This window comes from Dama dama, chromosome 14 (assembly GCF_033118175.1).
Source record: "Dama dama isolate Ldn47 chromosome 14, ASM3311817v1, whole genome shotgun sequence".
In the NCBI taxonomy this organism is placed as follows: domain Eukaryota; kingdom Metazoa; phylum Chordata; class Mammalia; order Artiodactyla; family Cervidae; genus Dama; species Dama dama.
Genome location: NC_083694.1, coordinates 66,946,720 through 66,964,484, shown reverse-complemented (window position 1 = coordinate 66,964,484; position 17,765 = coordinate 66,946,720). Strand labels below are relative to the sequence as shown.

Below are 17,765 nucleotides of genomic sequence, written 5' to 3'. Positions count from 1 at the left end.
TATAGGTTTCTGACCAGGTGGATGTTGGAGCCTCTAACAGACAGGTAGAAGCAGACTGAGAAGCGTATTTGAAGAGAAGATGATGAGACCAAGAGTCGAGCTTTGAACATGTTGAGGGGGAAACGTTTGTGAGAGGTCCTCTCAGAGACACATGATGGACAACTGAGTAGACAGGTCTGCCCTCCGAAGGGACAGCTGGGCTGTGGGTACCGATGGGGGAGTTGTCAGCATGGGGGAGGTGGTGATCGAGGCTCCGAGGAGAGGAGAGCCCTTTATACTGACAAGCAGCACAGAAGCTGGTGTCACAGGCCATTAGGAAGTAAAGGAAGACAAAGCCTGGGACATGCCCATTAGATTTGGCATGAAAGGAGCCTTTTAGGGACCTTTAAGGGGGCAGTTTCAGCGAGGTTTGGGGAGCAAAAGCTGGGTCTTCTTATGGCAGAGACTGCGGATATTCACCTAAGCCTCTTCCTCCAGCTCCCAAGAACGTGGCTGAATTTCATTTCCCAACCTCCCTTGCGGCTGAGTGAGGCCTGAGATCTGGCCCGTGGACTGTGGGTGGGAAAGGATGCCCTCTCACCTCCGGGATGCAGCTCTTCCCCACTGTCCTCCCTGGACCCTTCCTCCAAGTCTCCCAGTTAGGGGAGAGGACCTAGGGGGACCCGAGGGGGCCCAGGGCACCTACATGGTAGGGGACTGGGCCTTGGGTTGTTACATGGAGCCAGGGGGCTCTGGCCAGTGGGGCTGGCAGGCTCAGATGCCCCCGGGTCAGCAGCGGAGTGGGTGATCAGCAGTGACCGCAGCAGATCAGTCACAGGACAGTTAGAGGGGTCTGCAAGCTGGAGCTTGGAAGTACTGCAGTGTCCAGGTGAGCCCCAGCCAGAGGGTAAAATGCTCCCTTCAGGAAAGTGCTGGTGTTGAAAGACAGCTGCAGCAACATGCCTGCGGGTTCAAGACGCACACTCCGCGTGTCACGCTCCCAGTTACATTGGCCCCTGGGACCCCGGCTCTGAGTCCATCCTTCGCAGAAGGGCCACTCGCCGGGACGGGGCAGCCTGGGGAGGTGCTGACAGACAGTGACACCACATGTAGCCACCGGCTCAGCCAGACCCTGCCCGGACTTGGCCCAGCAGCAGCAGCCTGACTCTGTCCACTAGAGTGGATCCATGGTCAGATCCGCCGGGGTCACAACCTGGCTCTGCTTGGCACCTACGGGTGAACGTGAGCAATCCCCTCCCCCTTGCCACACCCCTCATCTGCATCGTGAAGGGATGAGGCTGGATGATTTCAAAGTCTCTTGCACTGGGAATTCCCTGGCAGTTCAGTTGTTAGGACTCTGTGCTTTTGCTGCTGAGAGTCCAGGTTCAATCCCTGGTTGGGGAACTAAGATCCCACAAGCTGTGAGGCTAGATAATGCCACCATCCCCTTGAAACAGCTGCATTCAGGATGCTCTGACCTGGTCCTACCAGCAGGCACGTGCTAAGTTGCCTCAGTTGTGTTCAACTCTATGAAACCCCACGAAACTGCAGCCTGCCAGGCTCCTCTGTCCATGGGATTCTCCAGGCAAGAATACTGGAGTGGATTGCCACACCCTCCTCCAGGGGATCTTCCTGACCCATGAATCACACCCGCATCTCTTACGGCTAACCTGCATTGGCAGGCGGGCTCTTTACCACTAGCGCCAACCGAGAAGCCCGCAGGCACAGGCCCTGTTACCTAACAGCAGCCTTCCAGTACCTCTGACCAGGAAAGTCTTGTCACCATCAGCCTGTGTGAGTTAGAAGACACCAGGCAAGACTCCAGCAAGCGGGAGAAGAAAAGAGAAAGGAGAAGAAAAAGAGGCTTGTGGGGAGCAACCAAATGGGATCCTGGTATGAAATCAGCTATTTCTTCACCCCTGGAAGGGTTGCTTTCTATTTCCTTTCTTTCTTTTTTAACCAACTGCATTTACAGTTGGTTACATTTACACTTTCTTTTCTGTCCCTATTTCTTGTTCCCTTTATGTGGGCTGGCTCCACCTTCTACAACTCCTTTGTTCCAGGAATAAAAGAGAATTGGGAGGGGATGGGACTTGCTCTCCCATTTTGCTTTACTCACTAGGGCCTCCTTCAACGTGGCTTGCTTCTGATTTTTCTGGAAGAGTAGAGTTGACTGGGACCTTAGAAAGGAAATAGCCTCTCCTCTCCTCATCTACTCTAACATTTGTTTAAATAGGAGAAGTGCTGCACTCAATATGTCAACAAATTTGGAAAACCCAGCAGTGGTCAAAGGACTGGAAAAGGTCAGCTTTCATTCCAATCCCAAAGACGGGCAATGCCAAAGAATGTTCAAGCTACCATACAACTGCACTCATTTCACATACTAGCAAGATATGCTCAAAATCCTTCAAGCTAGGCGTCAGTAGTAGGTGAACTAACTTCCAGATGTACAAGCTGGATTTAGAAAAGGCAAAGGAACCAGAGATCAAATAGCCAACATCCATTGGATCATACAAAAAGCAAGGAATTCCAGAAAAATATCTACTTCTGCTTCATTGACTATGCTAAAGCCTTTGACTGTATGGATCACAACAACTGTTGAAAATTCTTAAAGAGATGGGAAAACAAGACCACCTTATCAGTCTCCTAAGAAACCTGTATGCTGGTCAAGAAACAACAGTTAGAACCAGACATAGAAGTACACTGATTCAAAATTGGTAAAGGAGTACATCAAGGCTGTATATTGTCACTTTGCTTATTTAACTTACATGCAGAGTACATCATGAGAAATGCCGGGCTGGATGAATCACAAGCTAGAATCAAGATTTCTGGGAGAAATATCAACAACCTTAGATATGCAGATGATAACACTCTAATGGCAGAAAGCAAAGAGGAACTAAAGAGTCTTTTGATGAGAGTGAAAGAGGAGAGTGAAAAAGCTGGCTTAAAACTCAACATTCAAAAAACTAAGATCATCGTATCTGGTCCCACGATAGAAGGGAGGAAAGTGGAAACAGTGACAGATTTTATCTTCTTGGGCTCCAAAATCACTGTCAACGGTGACTGCAGCCATGAAATTAAAAGATACTTGCTCCTTTGAAGGAAAGCTATGACAAACCTAGTCAGCATATTAAAAAGCAGAGACATCACTTTGCCAACAAATGTCCGTATAGACCAAGCTATGGTTTTTCCAGTAGTTATGTACATATGTGACAGTTGGTCCATAAAGAAGGCTGAGCACCAAAGAATTGGTGCTTTATTGAATTGTGGTGCTGGAGAAGACTCTTGAGAGTCTCTTGGACAGCAAGGAGTCTCTTGGACAAGCAAACCAGTTAATACTACAGGAAATCAACCCTGAATGGTCATTGGAAGGACTGATGCTGAAGCTGAAGCTCCAATACTTTGGCCACCTGATGCGAAGAGTCAACTAAATGAAAAAGATCTTGATGCTGGGAAAGACTGAGGGCAAGAGGAGAAGGGGGCAACAGAGGATGAGATGGCTGGAGAGCATAACCAATTCAACAGACCCGAGTTTGAGCAAACTCCTGGAGACAGTGAAAGACAGGGAAGCCTAGTGTGATGCAGTCCATGGGGTCGCAAAGAGTAGGACATGACTTAGCAATTGAACAACTCTCCCATTCTATAGTGATTCAGACTTCCATAAAGGAAACTTGCTGCCTGATCCTATGAGTACTAATGGAATGGGAGGTGACCAACAAGTGTACAGAGAAAACACTCAGTGTACAGACTCAGGAGAAAATCAGCCTGGAATAGAAAATCTTCCATGACAATCCAGCCTGGGTGAGGAAGTTGACCAGGGTGGAGGGCCACGCAGAGCATATGACAAGCAGGAGTCAGGCCTCTGTGCCACCCTACTGGGGGAGGGCAGGGAGTCCCATCCCCACCAGGTGCCTCCCCATCTAGCTTCGATATGTCCTTGGGGGTGATGACCAAGCAGGGAAACCAGACCCAGGAGCTGCAAAACCACCTGAGGGAACAGGAGATGACCTCTTCAGAAAGAGGAAAGGTATTGCATCTCTAAATTCCAAGAACTTGTCTGAAAGGAGAGAAGGCAGCGCCCTTTTTTTTTTTTTTTTTTTTTAATATTTTTATTTATTTATTTGACCAAGTTGGATCTTAGCTGCAGCATGCAGGATCTTCCGTTGTGGCATGTGGGATCTAGTTCCCTGACCAGGGATGGAACTAGGGCCTCCCTGCATTGGGAGAGCTGGGAGTCTTAGCCACTGGACCACCAAGGAAGTCCCGACAACGCCTTTATTATGCATATGCTAGCGGAAATGATTCTGCAAGGGAAGGTACTAGCTGCCAAAGCAGAAGCACAGCGACTCCGGCCTGGCTCCGGGAGGCTCTGAATCAGGCTCCTGCGGGGAGCGTCACGCTGAGCCTGCGCCACCGAGGACCCAGCCCGGAGCTCCAAAGAGGTGACCCAGGCACACGGATGTGGAGAGAAGCCTCCTCCCGAGAGGGGGGCGGGGGGGCTGAAAACCACCCACTCGTCGGGCTCCTCGCTGGGGCGCGGCGGGCCCTCTCTGGGCTTCACCGGGGCAGGCAGCCAGCCACGGGGTCGGGCCGCGGCAAGGGAACGAAGTTCAAGGGGCACAGCAGCAGCGGGCACACCTTCTCGTGCTCCTTCAGCGCCTCGCTCAGGTGCTTCAGCTCCTCCGTCAGCTTTCCGATCTCCCTCCGCAGCACTGTGTTTTCTTGCTCCAAGCACTCGTATTCCTGGGAAGACAGGAAAGGCGCAAAATCGGCCCTGAAACCACGTGCCCTTCCTCCATCCTCCCGCAGCTCTAACTGCGGGCCAGGAAGCTCACCTCCTTCCCTGGCAGGTTCTCCTTAACCGTGCCTGCCTCCACCCCTCGGATGTGTTCGTTCATCTGCTTCATGTCTCTTCCCCCGCCCCCCACCGGGATGAAAGATTCTGTGAGCGCTGGTTCTATGAGAGCTTTGAATCATCTTCATTGAGGGGGGTGTGTGTGTATGTGTGCGCGCTCACTCGCTCAGTCCTGTCCGACTCTTTGCAACCCCATGGACTGTAGCCGACCAGGCTCCTCTGTCCATGGGACTCTCCAGGCAAGAATACTGGGGTGGGTTGCCATGCCCTTCCCCAGGGGATCTTCCAGACCCAGGGATCAAACCTCGTCTCCTGTGTCTCCTGCATTGAGGTGAATTCTTTCTCTGCTGAGCCAGCGGGGAAGCCCTTACTGAGGTATAATTCATATAAAATAAAATGCACCAACTTTACATGTTTAGTTCAATGAGTTTCGACAAGCATAAACTGGGTTGATGGAGATGCAAAACGTCTCCATCCATCTGAAAGTTCCTTGATCTTGTTGTAGCCACGTGTTCCCGTAAACAAACTCACTCAGAAGAACATTGCAGATAGTGGAGACCGGCAGGCCCAAGGCAGAGTCTCCTCTTAGCCAAGGACCCCGACCAGTTTTTCAGAGAAACCTTACATACCCTAAGTGTTCATGCCCAAACCCACCTCCCCAAATTCCCAGAAACTAGTCTGAACAAAAGAAAAGAAAGATACAAAGTTAACCCGTGTTTCATATGCCTTAAGCCTAGGTAGTTAACAGTGGACAATTATCAATAGGCCTGTGGTCATACCCCAATAAGCATAATAGAATGTATGATTCTATTCAGTTACACAGATAATTAGGGTATTCTTTTAGGCAATGGAGACTCTAGGTACGAGCCCTGGGGCTCTTCCTTCCGGGGGCCGGTTTTCCAGTTGGCGTGTCGTTTCCATAGATACTGGGCATAGAGCTCAAACTCCACAGTCCGGTCCAAGATGAGAGTCCTGCTTTCAAGATGGAGCCTGTTCTGCTTCCTCCTTCAGTCTCCCTCTGCAGTCAGCCACCCCTGCCCCCTAGCTGCTGATCTGCTTCTGAAGGTCTCTGCTGGGTTCACTCTTCTAGACCCAGCACCTGGAAAAGTGTCTGGAACAGAATGCATGTGTGTTGAATGCTGAGTAAATGAGTGAAGAATACCTCATGCTTTGGCTTCGCCTCAACACTCACCTGTTAGGTTTCCGCTATATGAGAGTTTACAGAGGCTTAGAACTGTAAGGGGGCGGGGGGCGGGAATCAGAGAGCCCTTAGCCCAACCCAACCAGTGTAGAAACCTTCCCTGTGTGATCCCATCTCCAACATCCGGCTCTCTCCTCCTTCCAAGGACACCTCCTGCCGACGTTTCTGAGCCGCTCCATTAGAAAGCTCCACTCTGCACTGATCTAAAATCCTTCTCGCCTTCACACCCACCTACCGGGCTTGGTTCCACCTATGGAACCACACAGAGTACGTGCAATACTTTCTCAACATCATAGTTCTTGAAATGTGAGGAGATGGCCCCATACCACTTCCCCTTAGGTGTTCTCTGAGCCCAACTGCCTCAGGTCCTCCCGGCTCCTTGGGTTTTAGGACTTCTGCTTCCTCTGCCCCTCTGGAGGCCATTCCCAATGTACGTTCCATTTGCCAGGGGCTCTGAGCAAACGTTCCCCTAACGCAGTGCATGAGTCTGGGGAGGGCCTGGCCGTGCGGAGGGCAGCTGTCTAGAGGTAGTCTGCTCTGGGTGGGACCCGCATTCAAACCCACCTGGCTCTGGAGATTCTCCCCGAGCTTGCAGAGAAGTGCACGATTTGCCTGCATCTACTGCATCTCCGTCCTTGCTTGAACGACCATTTTTTTGATATTTTGGCTTAAGGATGGGGTCTACATTCACTTCTACTGAATTTCACCCTGTTTCTTAGGCACCTTCCAAGCCCAGCAAAATCATTTTGAATACTGATTATGTCAGCTCCTGAACTGGTGATGCCACACAGCTCTAAGTTTTCCCCTCATTTGATGAAGCAAGTCTTCTTTTTCTTCATCCAACTCATTGCTAAGTCCTGCAACACTCGGCTACTTGCAGAGCCTGACCTTCTCTTAAGGCTGACAGTCTCATTTGCATCTTGTTGAAAAGCTGTTTTCAACCATTTCTAGGTTGATTCATATGATTAGGCTTTGTCGTACCATGCATTTTCTGAGCTGGGGACACAACCTTATTATCTTACCAGTAATGTTTAAGAAATATTACGAAAAAAAGTCTGATCTTCATACAAGCATGAAGACACATGCAAATTCTCAGCTCTCCCTCTTTGCTAAAGCTGTTCTCCTCAACCGAGCTATCTTCCTTCTTTCAAATGTGGGCCCAGCTCAAGTACACCACCTCCAGGAAGGCTTCCCTGATCACAGCACCTAATGAAACCACATCTCTCATTATCTGTTCTCTTCAGTCTTGTATCATAGTTCAATCTTACTTATAGTAAATAAAATCTCTCCCCAAAGATTAGAAATGTATAGCAACCAGGGGCCTCTGCTACCTTCTCCTATAACCCTTCTGACGGGCCCCAGTGCCAACATCTATGACTCCTCAACATCAATGACTTCTCAACTCTCGCCCTCAGTCTCCTCTTAGCATTCTTTCCTCCCTGCCTCCCACTTCTAGGTACCTTCCTCCTGCTCAGAACAAGGGCCCCAGAGGGGTTCCACGCAAGGTCATTGAAGATATCCCTCTACCTCCTGTCTTTCCAAGGCAGGTTCTCAGGGTGGTCTGGAAAACTCTCCATGGCAGCAGGCCTCACCCACATGCCCGCAGGCTGTCCGGGGGTCACTCTGGCTCCCTCAGGGGGCTGGCCAGATCTGCCTGCAGCTCTCCCCCAGACCTACTATCCCCACCTCCCCACACCCTCCTCTGGCCTTTGACCAGCTCTAGTCCTGGAGTCAGAAGTCAGTCTCCTGACGCAACAAGAGGCCCTCCGTGGGCAGGAAGGGTCTGGATGGGAGGAGGGCATGGGGGGCCTAGGCACCACGGGGAGCCTGCCCACAGCAGAGGGCTGAGAGAGACTATAGCTCTGGGTAGCTCACAGATGCAGGTATGCAGGTATGCGTGCGCACGCGCGCACACACACACACACACACACACCCTCCATCCTGCAACCGGAAAGTCTCTTCACTCCAAGTAAAATGGAGAACATGTTTGAATGGTCCCATGCTGGTGGCTCAGATGGTAAAGAATCCACCTGCAATGCAGGAGACCTGCATTCGATCCCTGGGTGGGGAAGATCCCCTGGAGGAGGGCGTGGCAACCCGCTCCAGTATTCTTGCCTGGAGAATTCCATGGACAGAGGAGCCTGGTGGGCTATAGTCCAGGGGGTCGCAAAGAGTCGGGACACAACTGAGCGACTAAGCACAGTGCAGTGAGCTAAGATTTTAACTGGATTCCAAAGAACAGACTCCTTCCTGTGGCAGAATATTCCAAATGCCTTTGTGTGGTTACTGAACTGTGTGGCAAGATGCTCATGAGTGTCTGAGCTTTCCCTCTAGAAGCCACGGGGGCCACGCTACCTAAATCCACTGCTCGCCCCAAACTCCCGCTCAGAGAGGCCACAGAGCGGGCGCCCAGCAGGCCCCCTGGCTGCCTTCTCCCTGGGGACTTTCTCTTCTGCGATTTAAGTTTTATTCATAAATCTGCAGAGGGGGCTTTTATCGAGCTGAGGGAATAAAAAGAGAAGAAGTCAAAATCTTCTTCAGGTAAGACCAGTTTCATAAAAATAAAAAAGGGGAGTGGGGAAGGGGAGGAAGAGGAGGTGAGAACACTGACTTGATAGAGGGGAATGAGAAAGACCGTCTTCAGCCTGAGAATTACCTGGATTTAATATGTGTGTAAGACAAGCCAAGAGCGTTAGACCCTTTGCTATTTCCAAAGAGATGATCAGTCTAGCTCTGATCTTGCCGACTCTCGAGTCTCCTGCCCCGGGAGGCTTTGAGGTCACCAGGCTGCCTTCTCTGGGTATTTGCAGGACATAGTCACAGAGCAGAGACGAGAATGGGAGGTGGCGAAATCACTGCAAATCCCAGTTCTGCCTTGGAAATTAAGCTGTCTCGGGGCAGTGATTCCCAACTGGGGCAATCTTGGCAGTCCCCAGGGGACATCGGGGGTGGCTGGAGGCAGTCTGGGTGGTGACGGCTGCAAAGGGGCACTGCTGCCTCTAGAGGGTCGAGGGTTGAGCACGGATGCTGCCCGATGTCCTAGGGTACACAGGACACCCCCCCCCCCACAGTGAGGAAATAGCTGACCCCACATGTCAACAGTACTGTGGTTGAGAAACCCTGGTCTGAGCACCTACGAGAGGCTGGTTGAGGACTGAGGTGCTGTCTGGGTGGGGAGAGATTTGGAGTCTAAGATGCCTTTGACATAAAGACTGGTATGTGGGAACCAGGGGCCAGAGATGACAACTATGGCGGGAAGGGAAGGAGGGGAAGGGAAAGGCCATCAGGAGGACACAGACCCCCCCCCTTCACAAGCAAGGCAACCAAGACTCGGAGGTACAGCGACTCTTCCGAGCTCATACACACTTGGGACCTGATCCCTGACCCCAAGATCAGCCGCAGCTCTCAAGCAATGATAGCAATTCTGCTTTTGCTTGGCAGTGCCTGGGCCCAAATTCCCCCCTGTGGTGGTTACTAGCAGGAAAGGACTACTCAAACTCAGGATGTTACATTAAGTCTCTTCCCAAGCCTTAAGCTCATACATTTCCCAGCAGAAAAATTGTGTCACCAGCCCAAGGCAGTACAAATTAGTGTCATAATCACTTTCTAAACCCAGTGAGGACTGACATGGAGCATTCTCTTAGAACATGCAATATCTGAAAACACCAGGGCAACACACACCACAATCACATTGCCCAAGACAGTTGTCAGTTTGTGACATTTAGGGCTCCCAAGGATGGTGTTGCTGCCTTCCTTTTCTGACTCAAAATACATTCTCAGTCTTACATCTCTGGGTGCCTAGCTTGAACCAGTGTGACCCACTTCTGACACTCGCAACTGGCCTTAGAGACCCAGACCGTCTTCTGGGGCTCCCATCTGTGAATGTGGACCCAGGTCGTGTGCCTAGTGTTCAGAGATGAATACGGGCTCAAAATCCCCAAGAGAAGGGTAAGTGCTTTGACTGAATGACTTGAAAAGCCACAGTAAACAGCGAGGCGCACAGATACATACTAGGAACCGCTTTTCGTCACTGCAGTGTGGCTTCCAGCAACACCCGCCGGCGGGGAAACTCAGACAACCCTGAAGAGTGAGCCTGGCCTCTCCCTGGCTCTACCTGCCCAGGCGCCCCTCCCAGCCTGCCCTCAGGGGGTCCTGCCCTCATGGGAAAGCTCCCCCATCTTTGGGGCTGAAGAGCTGGGGAAGGAGGAGGGCACCTGAGAGACTTGTAACAGCCGGGACCAGAGGAGACTTTTCTGGATGTTGGAGGGGAAAGACGCTCAAGAACTGAGTGGGCAGGAGAGGACAGTGGGAATTTTTGAACACATCCTGCTCTAAATATTCCCCTTCACGGTGCTCAGGAAAGGCAAACAAAGAGCTTGCGTTACTTGGAGACATTTAGCAACGGCAGCCCACCAGATGGGATAGAGGAAATTATGGGATAAAGGCTTTACTCAAGGGGACTTCCCTGGCAGTCTACTGGCTAAGACTCCATGCTTCCACTGCAGAGCGATGTGGGTTCGAGTCCAGGTCCAGGAATTTTAAATCCCACAGGTTGCAGGGGGACTCTTTACTTTACTCTTACAACGGGTGAGCTTCTCTCCTCAGGGAAAAGCAGGGCAGTTGTGGCTGTCGGGTGGTGGCTTTCTAAGCCCCTTGATGTCTCCCAATGAGCTGGCCTCATTCCGAGTTCGAGAAGGAGGTTTCCAATCACCTCTCACTTCTCCCAACCTAGACGTGGCCTGGGAGCCCCAAGGAGCACACGGGGCTTTCAGCTGTGACCCACAGCGGTGTGCAAGGTCCCCTGCCCGCAACCCACTGGAGAACAGTCAAATTATTCATCCCCACACGTCTGAACCAGACATCTCACTCTCAACGTGCAGATGTTTTTCAAAGTTTGAAAACTAGTCACCAAGGTGGCTACTGCCACCAGTGACCAATGACACTCGTGTGTAGCTAGTGACAGTAAACGGATCTGTGTGGTATGGATGGAACCACTGTCCCGGCCTCCTCGACACTGTTTCCCAACAAAACTGGCCTTGCTGCATGGTGCATGATCCCCATCCATCCTGGCAGTTCCCCCAGAGAAAGTGGGGGAGGCCGTGGTCTCCTGTGGAGGGCCTGGGTTTCAGAGCAATCGGCCCCATTTCTGGAAAGAGCAGCTGGCACGGTTATGTCTATGGATAGCAGAATAAGCCAAGAATGCTATGAATGGTCCTCCACCCACTGTTCTAAGAGGGATTAGGAAGGAGAAAATGTGACAAACCACCCTTAAGTTTCCCAGAGGTCAAGTTCATTTGGTTATCAAATCCCACAATGACAGAAATTGAGAGAGACCCATCTCTTTTTTTGACGCTGTAGTAAAGTATTCATGTTACCTTCCATGGTGCACAGAATAAGCTCCCCCCAACCCCACACACATCAAAGATGTTTACGTCCGATCTCTGGAACCTGTGACTGTGCTACCTGGTGTGGCAAAAGGAACTTTGCAAATGTGATTTAAGTTGAGAATCTTAAAATAAAGAGATTACCCTGGATTACACAGACAGCTCTCACTGTCACATGAGATTACTAAGGAAAGAGGAGTCAGAGAAGGAGATGTAACAATGGAAATGGTGGCAGAGTGATGCCGGATGAGACAGACTCAACTGGCCGGTGCTGGCTTTGAAAGTGGAAGGGGACCCCAAGCCAAGGAGTACGGAAGCCTCTTGGAAAAGGCAAGAAAATGACTCCCCTGCAGAGCCTCCAGAAGGAATGAACCCTTGTCAACCCTTTGATTTTACCCCACTGAGACCCACTTTGTATGCCTGACCTCCAAAACTGTGAGATAACGTACATCTGTGCTGTTTTAAGCCACAAAAAGTTTATCATAATTTGTTACAGCAGCCAAAGGAAATGAATACACTTTCCTTAAGACTCTTATTGGGTCTTTCCTTGAGACTCTTATTAAGAGTCTTTCCTTAAGACTCTTATCTATTCCCTGATAGCTCAGTTGGTAAAGAATCCACCTGCAGTGCAGGATTCCTGAGTCAGGAAGATCTGCTGGAGAAGGGATAGGCTACCCACTCCAGTATTCATGGGCTTCCCTTGTGGCTCAGCTGGTAAAGAATCCACCTGCAATGAGGGAGACCTGGGTTCGATCCCTGGGTTGGGCAGATTCCCTGGAGAAGGGAAAGGCTACCCACTCCAGTATTCTGACCTGCAGAATTCCATGGACTGTATGGTGTGGCAAAGAGTCAGACACAACTGAGCAACTTTCACTTCAGTTTCACTTTAAGACTCTTATACCTCCCCAGGACAGGAATGAGATCTGATTCCTCTCCTTGCGACCTAGTGGTAGTGTCTTGCTGGCAGTGGTTCTTAATTAATATTTGTTGAGGGATTTCCCTGGGGGTCCAGTGGCTAAGGCTCCCTGCTCTGAATACAGGGAGCCAGGGTTCCATCCCCGGTCAGGGAACTAGATCCAGTATGCTGCAACTAAGAGGTGGCATGCTGCAATGAAGATCAAAGATTCCAAGTGCTGCAACCAAGATCTGGTGTATCCAAATAAATAGAGAAAAATAAAAATTTAAAAATATGTATCTATTGAATGAATCTACTTGACCTGGTCCCATGAAAGATCTTATCCAAGTCATTTAGTCACCTCTGCACACATAATCACAGAGGCCTTAAAACCGAGCATCCTCTGGTGTGTTTTGATATTAACATGCCCATCTCCAACTAGAAGCTCCTCGAGAGGAAGGGTGCAGCTGTCAGGCTGGCCCATGTGCTCTGAACATAGCGCTGTGCACCGACTAAGCGGCAAATCCCCTCTGGGGGTTCTTTGGTAACATGAAGCTAGAACCAGGCTTGCTTCACGAGCAAGGGGAGGGAAGAAAGGAGGCAAAGGACATCCCAATTCTTCTGAGGAATTTTACAGAACAATCCAGTCTGGGACAGGCTTTCCCTGACCCTGGTCTGAAGGTCCTAGTCTCTTTCTACAGCCCAGACTTCCTACTTTCAAGAAAGAATCTAACATTTATAACATACGGCCCTCCGTGAATTTACATCAGTGGGTCTCCTCTCTCTGGAGCCCGTGCATTCTAAACCTGTTCTCTGCTCACTGTGAAGGGGTTTTTAGAGACAGTCATTTCCCCCTCATAACACCCCACAGTCTCCAATGCTGTCAACACCCTCAGACTGGCTGTGCAGAGACAATCTACGACCAGAAAGAGTGGCAAAAGAGTGCTGAACCAGAACCCTTAAAGATCACATCAACCTGTGCGAAGATGAGCACAGAACTGCCATCCATTCCTTGGACAGAGCCTGGGATGCCTTCTACATCACTTCCTGACATGGAGTGGTTCCCACGGTCTGGCTGCAAGATTATGTGGGATGATACACAGGGATATCAGGGAAGGAAAGAGTCTAGCATCACCCTTAGGTTCCTGATTGGGGTGATGGGTCGACGGCTCATTAGCTTCTTATTACAATTTGAAGACAGTTGAGAAGAGGAAGTCTCAGGATAAACAATCCTACTATTATGGCCAGGCTGCCACCAAGGAGCCTGCAGGGACCCATTTGGAGGCCTCGAAGCAGACACTGGAGATGTGGGGCTAGGGCCAGGACAGAGGTCTTGCTGCAGTGATCAATGCCTACCTGAGGGTAAGCGATGCTGGGAGCTGACAGATCAACAGATTAAATCTTGGGGAACTAGATTCCACATGCTGCAACTATAAGATCCTGCATGCTGCAATGAAGACTGAAAAAAACAGTGCTGCGACTGAGATCTGGTACAGCCAAAGGAATAAACAAAAACAAACACTCTTTTAAAGTTATAAAAAATAAAGCTAAAGACCTTGAAAGAATGTTTCAAGAAGGTGAGGGTTAGGGGTGTCAGGGGTCCCAGCAAGGTCAAGGATGAGGGGACTAGAAAGAGGTCCCTGGACCGGGCAGTGTCAGGACACTAGTGGACTCAGCGGAGCAGTTTCTGTAGGAAGAGTGTGTGTGTGTGTGTGTGTGTGTGCGCAAATGTGTTTGGGGAGCAGAAAGGATATCACAGTGGACTGGGAAATAAATGGGAACTGGGGACATGGATTCAGCAGGTCTCTTTTTAAGAAGCAGGGAGGGACTTCCCTGGTGGTCCATGCTCCCAATGCAGGGGGCCCAAGTTCCACCCCTGGTCAGGGAACTAGATCCCACATGCCATAACAATAGATCCTGTCTGCCAAATAAATTCAATAATTTTTTTTTTTTTTTAAGAAGCAGGTAAATAAAGGAGGGAAAGAAGAGAAATGGGGCACTAGCTTGAAAGGAAATCGGGATCAAAAGGAAGTTTCCTTGCTTTAAAATTAAAAGAAAACTGTGAGATACAACCAGTGAGGGAGCAATGAGGACACAGGAGAGGGAAGACTCGGAACGCTGGGCTGGAGGGACGCAGCGGGATTAGATGTGCACATGGCCAAAGTGGTGATGACCAGGGCGTGGCCGCGCGGCCACCACACTGCAGGGGCGGAGGACCACTCCCCGCCGTGGCCCTCACGTGGTTCTGCCCCAAACACCTGCTCACCTCGTGGAGTTTGTCAGCCTTCTGGGTCTGCTTCTTCCGACTTCTCTGTGCGGCAACCCGGTTTTTCTCTCGCCTCCGGACCTTCCTGTCGTCATCCTCAGGGCTCTGGGGGAAAGGGCGTGGTCAGGTGGGATGCTGAGGCCCCTCGCTGCCCCTCCTCTGCCTGCTCTCTTCATCCAGCCCTGGTCGTGGAGCGTCACCGTGTTCGCTGCGGTCACAGCAGCGCTTGCTGCTCCATCAGCGGGGGAAGAGTGGCCCCTCGTCGAGAGAGCACTAGCCATGCACTATGGCTGTTAGCTGCTACCCCGCCCCCGCCACCCCCGAGACCTGTGTGGCGGGGCTGCCATCTAAAAGATGAGGAATAAGAAACTCCGAAAGGTTGAGGAACTTGCTCCAGGTATCACAGCTCGTGGGGGGCCGAACAGGAAGTGGAACTCAGGTCTGCTGGACTCCAAACCAACGTTCTCAAACCTTCCACTCCCCCCCACCCCCGCCCCTGGGTGTGTGCCTGGAAGAGGTGTGGTGCTGGTATGCATCTGAGGACGGGAAAGGCAGAAGGCGGCTGCTATCTGGGACTTGCCGTGGGCCAGGCCTTCCACACCACACACATACTGGTACTTTTGACACTGTGTGCAAATCAGAACTATGCTGATTACTGATTGCAGCCATGCAACTCTCCCAACACACCAAGTGGTCCTAAGCGCCACAAGCAGCTCATCCCTTTGAACAAAGCTTGACTGGCATTTTGTTTCACAGGTCAGAGCAATTTGAATCAGAAAGCAAACTGATGATGTGTCTTGAAAGCTCTTAGCTATATATGAGATTTAACCAAACTTAATCAAGTCCTTCAAGAGTTATCCTGAAAAGGCAGGCAGAAAAACGCACCTACAATGGTAAAAATACTTCATCCAGTTATAGAAAACAGAGGAGGGGTGTAGTATTTGCTTCCCAGAGGCCTATGAGAAGATTCCACAGAAATACTACCTTTAAAGAGTTTAGAGATCAAGAAATCGGTGGGATACAAGACACAGGAAAGCTACTCAGTTATTACTATTAATGGAAAGCAATTATTGATAATATGAAATAATGGATGTTTTCAGATATCATTTTATCTGGTCTAATATTCCAAATAAGAAAGATAAATATCTCCCCAAGTTACAGTGAGTAGAGAATTTTCAGCATATGCAAGAATACAAAGCTATGAAAGGAAAAGAAGAAAGAATGTGACACAGAGAAGTGGCTTGAAGACAGTGTTTAAGGGACCAGACACAAGATGTTACGATGTAGTCTTTAAGAGGCAAAGAAGTCTTGGTGGTAACCAGAACACAACAGGGAGTCTGACAAACAGAACTTCAGCTTTAGAAATACAGGTTCTTGGTTCTGTCTCTTACTATCAATATGGCCTTGGGTAAATGACTTATACTCTCTGATTTTTTGATTTTCTCATTTGTTGTGTGATTCATTCATTCTTTCAGTAAGTATTAACTGAGTACCCGCCATGTGCCAGGCACTGTCCTGGGCACTAGAGACGCATGCCCTGAACAAGTGGTCAGTAACCCCTGCCATGATCATCCTATCAGCCCAGAGCTTGGAGCTGCATAAGATAAAACTAGATTTTATCCCAAAGTGCCACATGGTGTGTCTTCAATAACCTCTGTTAAGACTGCTATTTACTGTTGAGTCCCTTGTAGCACTCATCACCAAATCATGCCTCTCTGGTCATCATCGGAGATTCATTAGGCACACAGGAGGAGCATTCATCCCGCCCTGTAAAAGTGGACACACTCCAAACTGGATTGATCACCTACCACATGGTCAGACCTGACAACCAGCAGAAACATCTAATCAAGGCAGAAAGAGAGCAAAAAATGTTGAGATATTCATATATTAATTAGTCCTCATAAAAATCACAAGAAACTGATATTATATTGATTTTTACACGTGGAGAAACTGAGGCTCAGAGAGGTGAAGCAGATTGCCCAAGGCTACTCAGCCTGTGTGGGCAACGCTGAGGCCCAGACTCAGCTGTGTGACTCACTAGCGTCACCCGATGACTTTCTGTGGCAGGCACCTAACTGAGAAGCAGGGCATAACCCTGAAAAGACTCGGTGCTAAGGCAGCTGAGTGAGTTCTCGGTCTGCCGTCCCTGCCGGCAACCTTGTGTGTTTCCCCGAGTACGCGGCTGTAAACACCGCGGTGGACAGCGCAGAGGGCCCGGCGCCCGCCGAGGGCTCTCCACCGGCCCTGAGGTTGGAGTCTGCCCACCTCGGGCCCCCACCTCGCGTCCCTGGGGCATTAGGGAGGCTGCCGGAGGGGAGCACACGCTGAGAGTGCCTGGGCACGAGCCGCCCCTCGGAGCGGAATTTCCCCTCTCCACACCTTGGCCCCAGCTCTGCGCCGCGGGGAAGGACCACGCGCTCTGGCGATGGGGCGGCAGCCGGCGGCGGCGCACGGATGGCGACACCCAGGGCGGCCCGGACCCCACGTGCGGGGCAGCGTGGACAGTGCCCAGCCCTACCAGGCGTCGGCGCCCTCTGACCTCTGCTCCTCCCAGGCTCAGGAGCCCAGTCACCATCCCGGACGCCCTGGGCACCTGGCGTGCGCCCGAGGCGTCCCGGCAGAGGCGTACACCCGGGTCCCCGCGCGCCCCCCAAGCCGCTCGCGTCCGGCTCCCACGTTGCCCTCCACCCCTGCTCCCAGCAGTCCCCATCCGGGAGCCCCAGCACCCACCTCCTCGCGCCCCCCGTGGCGCGCACACCGCTCCCCCCAACCCGGGCATCCCCCCGAGCCTCTATCTAGCTCGCTACCTGTGGCCGCGCCTGGTTCCCGGGCACCGAGACGCTCCTGTGCAGGACGCTGCCGGCCGCCGGGAGCCCTTGCGACATGCCGGGCGCTGCTCCGGCCCGGCCCGGCCCGCCGCGCAGCCTCGCGGACGAGCGGCCGCGCGGCCCGGCGCGCCCTGCACGCGGGGCGCTGCCTACCGGCTCCCTCGGGCCGCACGCATCCCCGCGCCCCCGCACCTGCGGGCCGCCGCCTCGGCCCCGCCCCCCCGGGCTTCCCGCTCCCCCGGCTCCGCCGCGCGGCGCCCGGGTTTCCCCACCCCCCCAGGTCCCAGCGCGCCGTCCTTCCCGTCCCCGAGTCCGCCCCGCCCCGCCTTCTCCCACCCCCGCTCCGTTTCCTCCTCT

The 17,765-nt window shown here is 51.6% G+C and overlaps 1 protein-coding gene across 1 annotated transcript; it reads right to left on the bottom strand.

Moving 5' to 3' along the window:
• Nucleotides 1-4,078: 4,078 nt before the first annotated feature.
• On the bottom strand, nucleotides 4,079-17,524 carry BATF3 (basic leucine zipper ATF-like transcription factor 3). Its single transcript, XM_061160991.1, has 3 exons — nucleotides 17,388-17,524; nucleotides 14,581-14,685; nucleotides 4,079-4,722 (listed from the first exon to the last, which is right to left on the bottom strand). Exons 1-3 carry the CDS (start codon nucleotides 17,463-17,465, stop codon nucleotides 4,537-4,539), a joined length of 369 nt encoding a protein of 122 aa, XP_061016974.1. The 5' UTR covers nucleotides 17,466-17,524; the 3' UTR covers nucleotides 4,079-4,536.
• Between the last annotated feature and the right edge of the window lie 241 nt (nucleotides 17,525-17,765).

What these genes read in the sequence shown, in the direction of transcription:
- BATF3 (XM_061160991.1), bottom strand. Translation starts at nt 17,465, where the DNA reads ATGTCGCAAGGGCTCCCGGCGGCCGGCAGCGTCCTGCACAGGAGCGTC. An exon ending in GGAACCAGGCGCGGCCACAG is followed by an intron (nt 14,686 to 17,387) that starts GTAGCGAGCTAG and finishes CCTTTCCCCCAG; the next exon opens with AGCCCTGAGGATGACGACAG. An exon ending in AGGCTGACAAACTCCACGAG is followed by an intron (nt 4,723 to 14,580) that starts GTGAGCAGGTGT and finishes CTGTCTTCCCAG; the next exon opens with GAATACGAGTGCTTGGAGCA.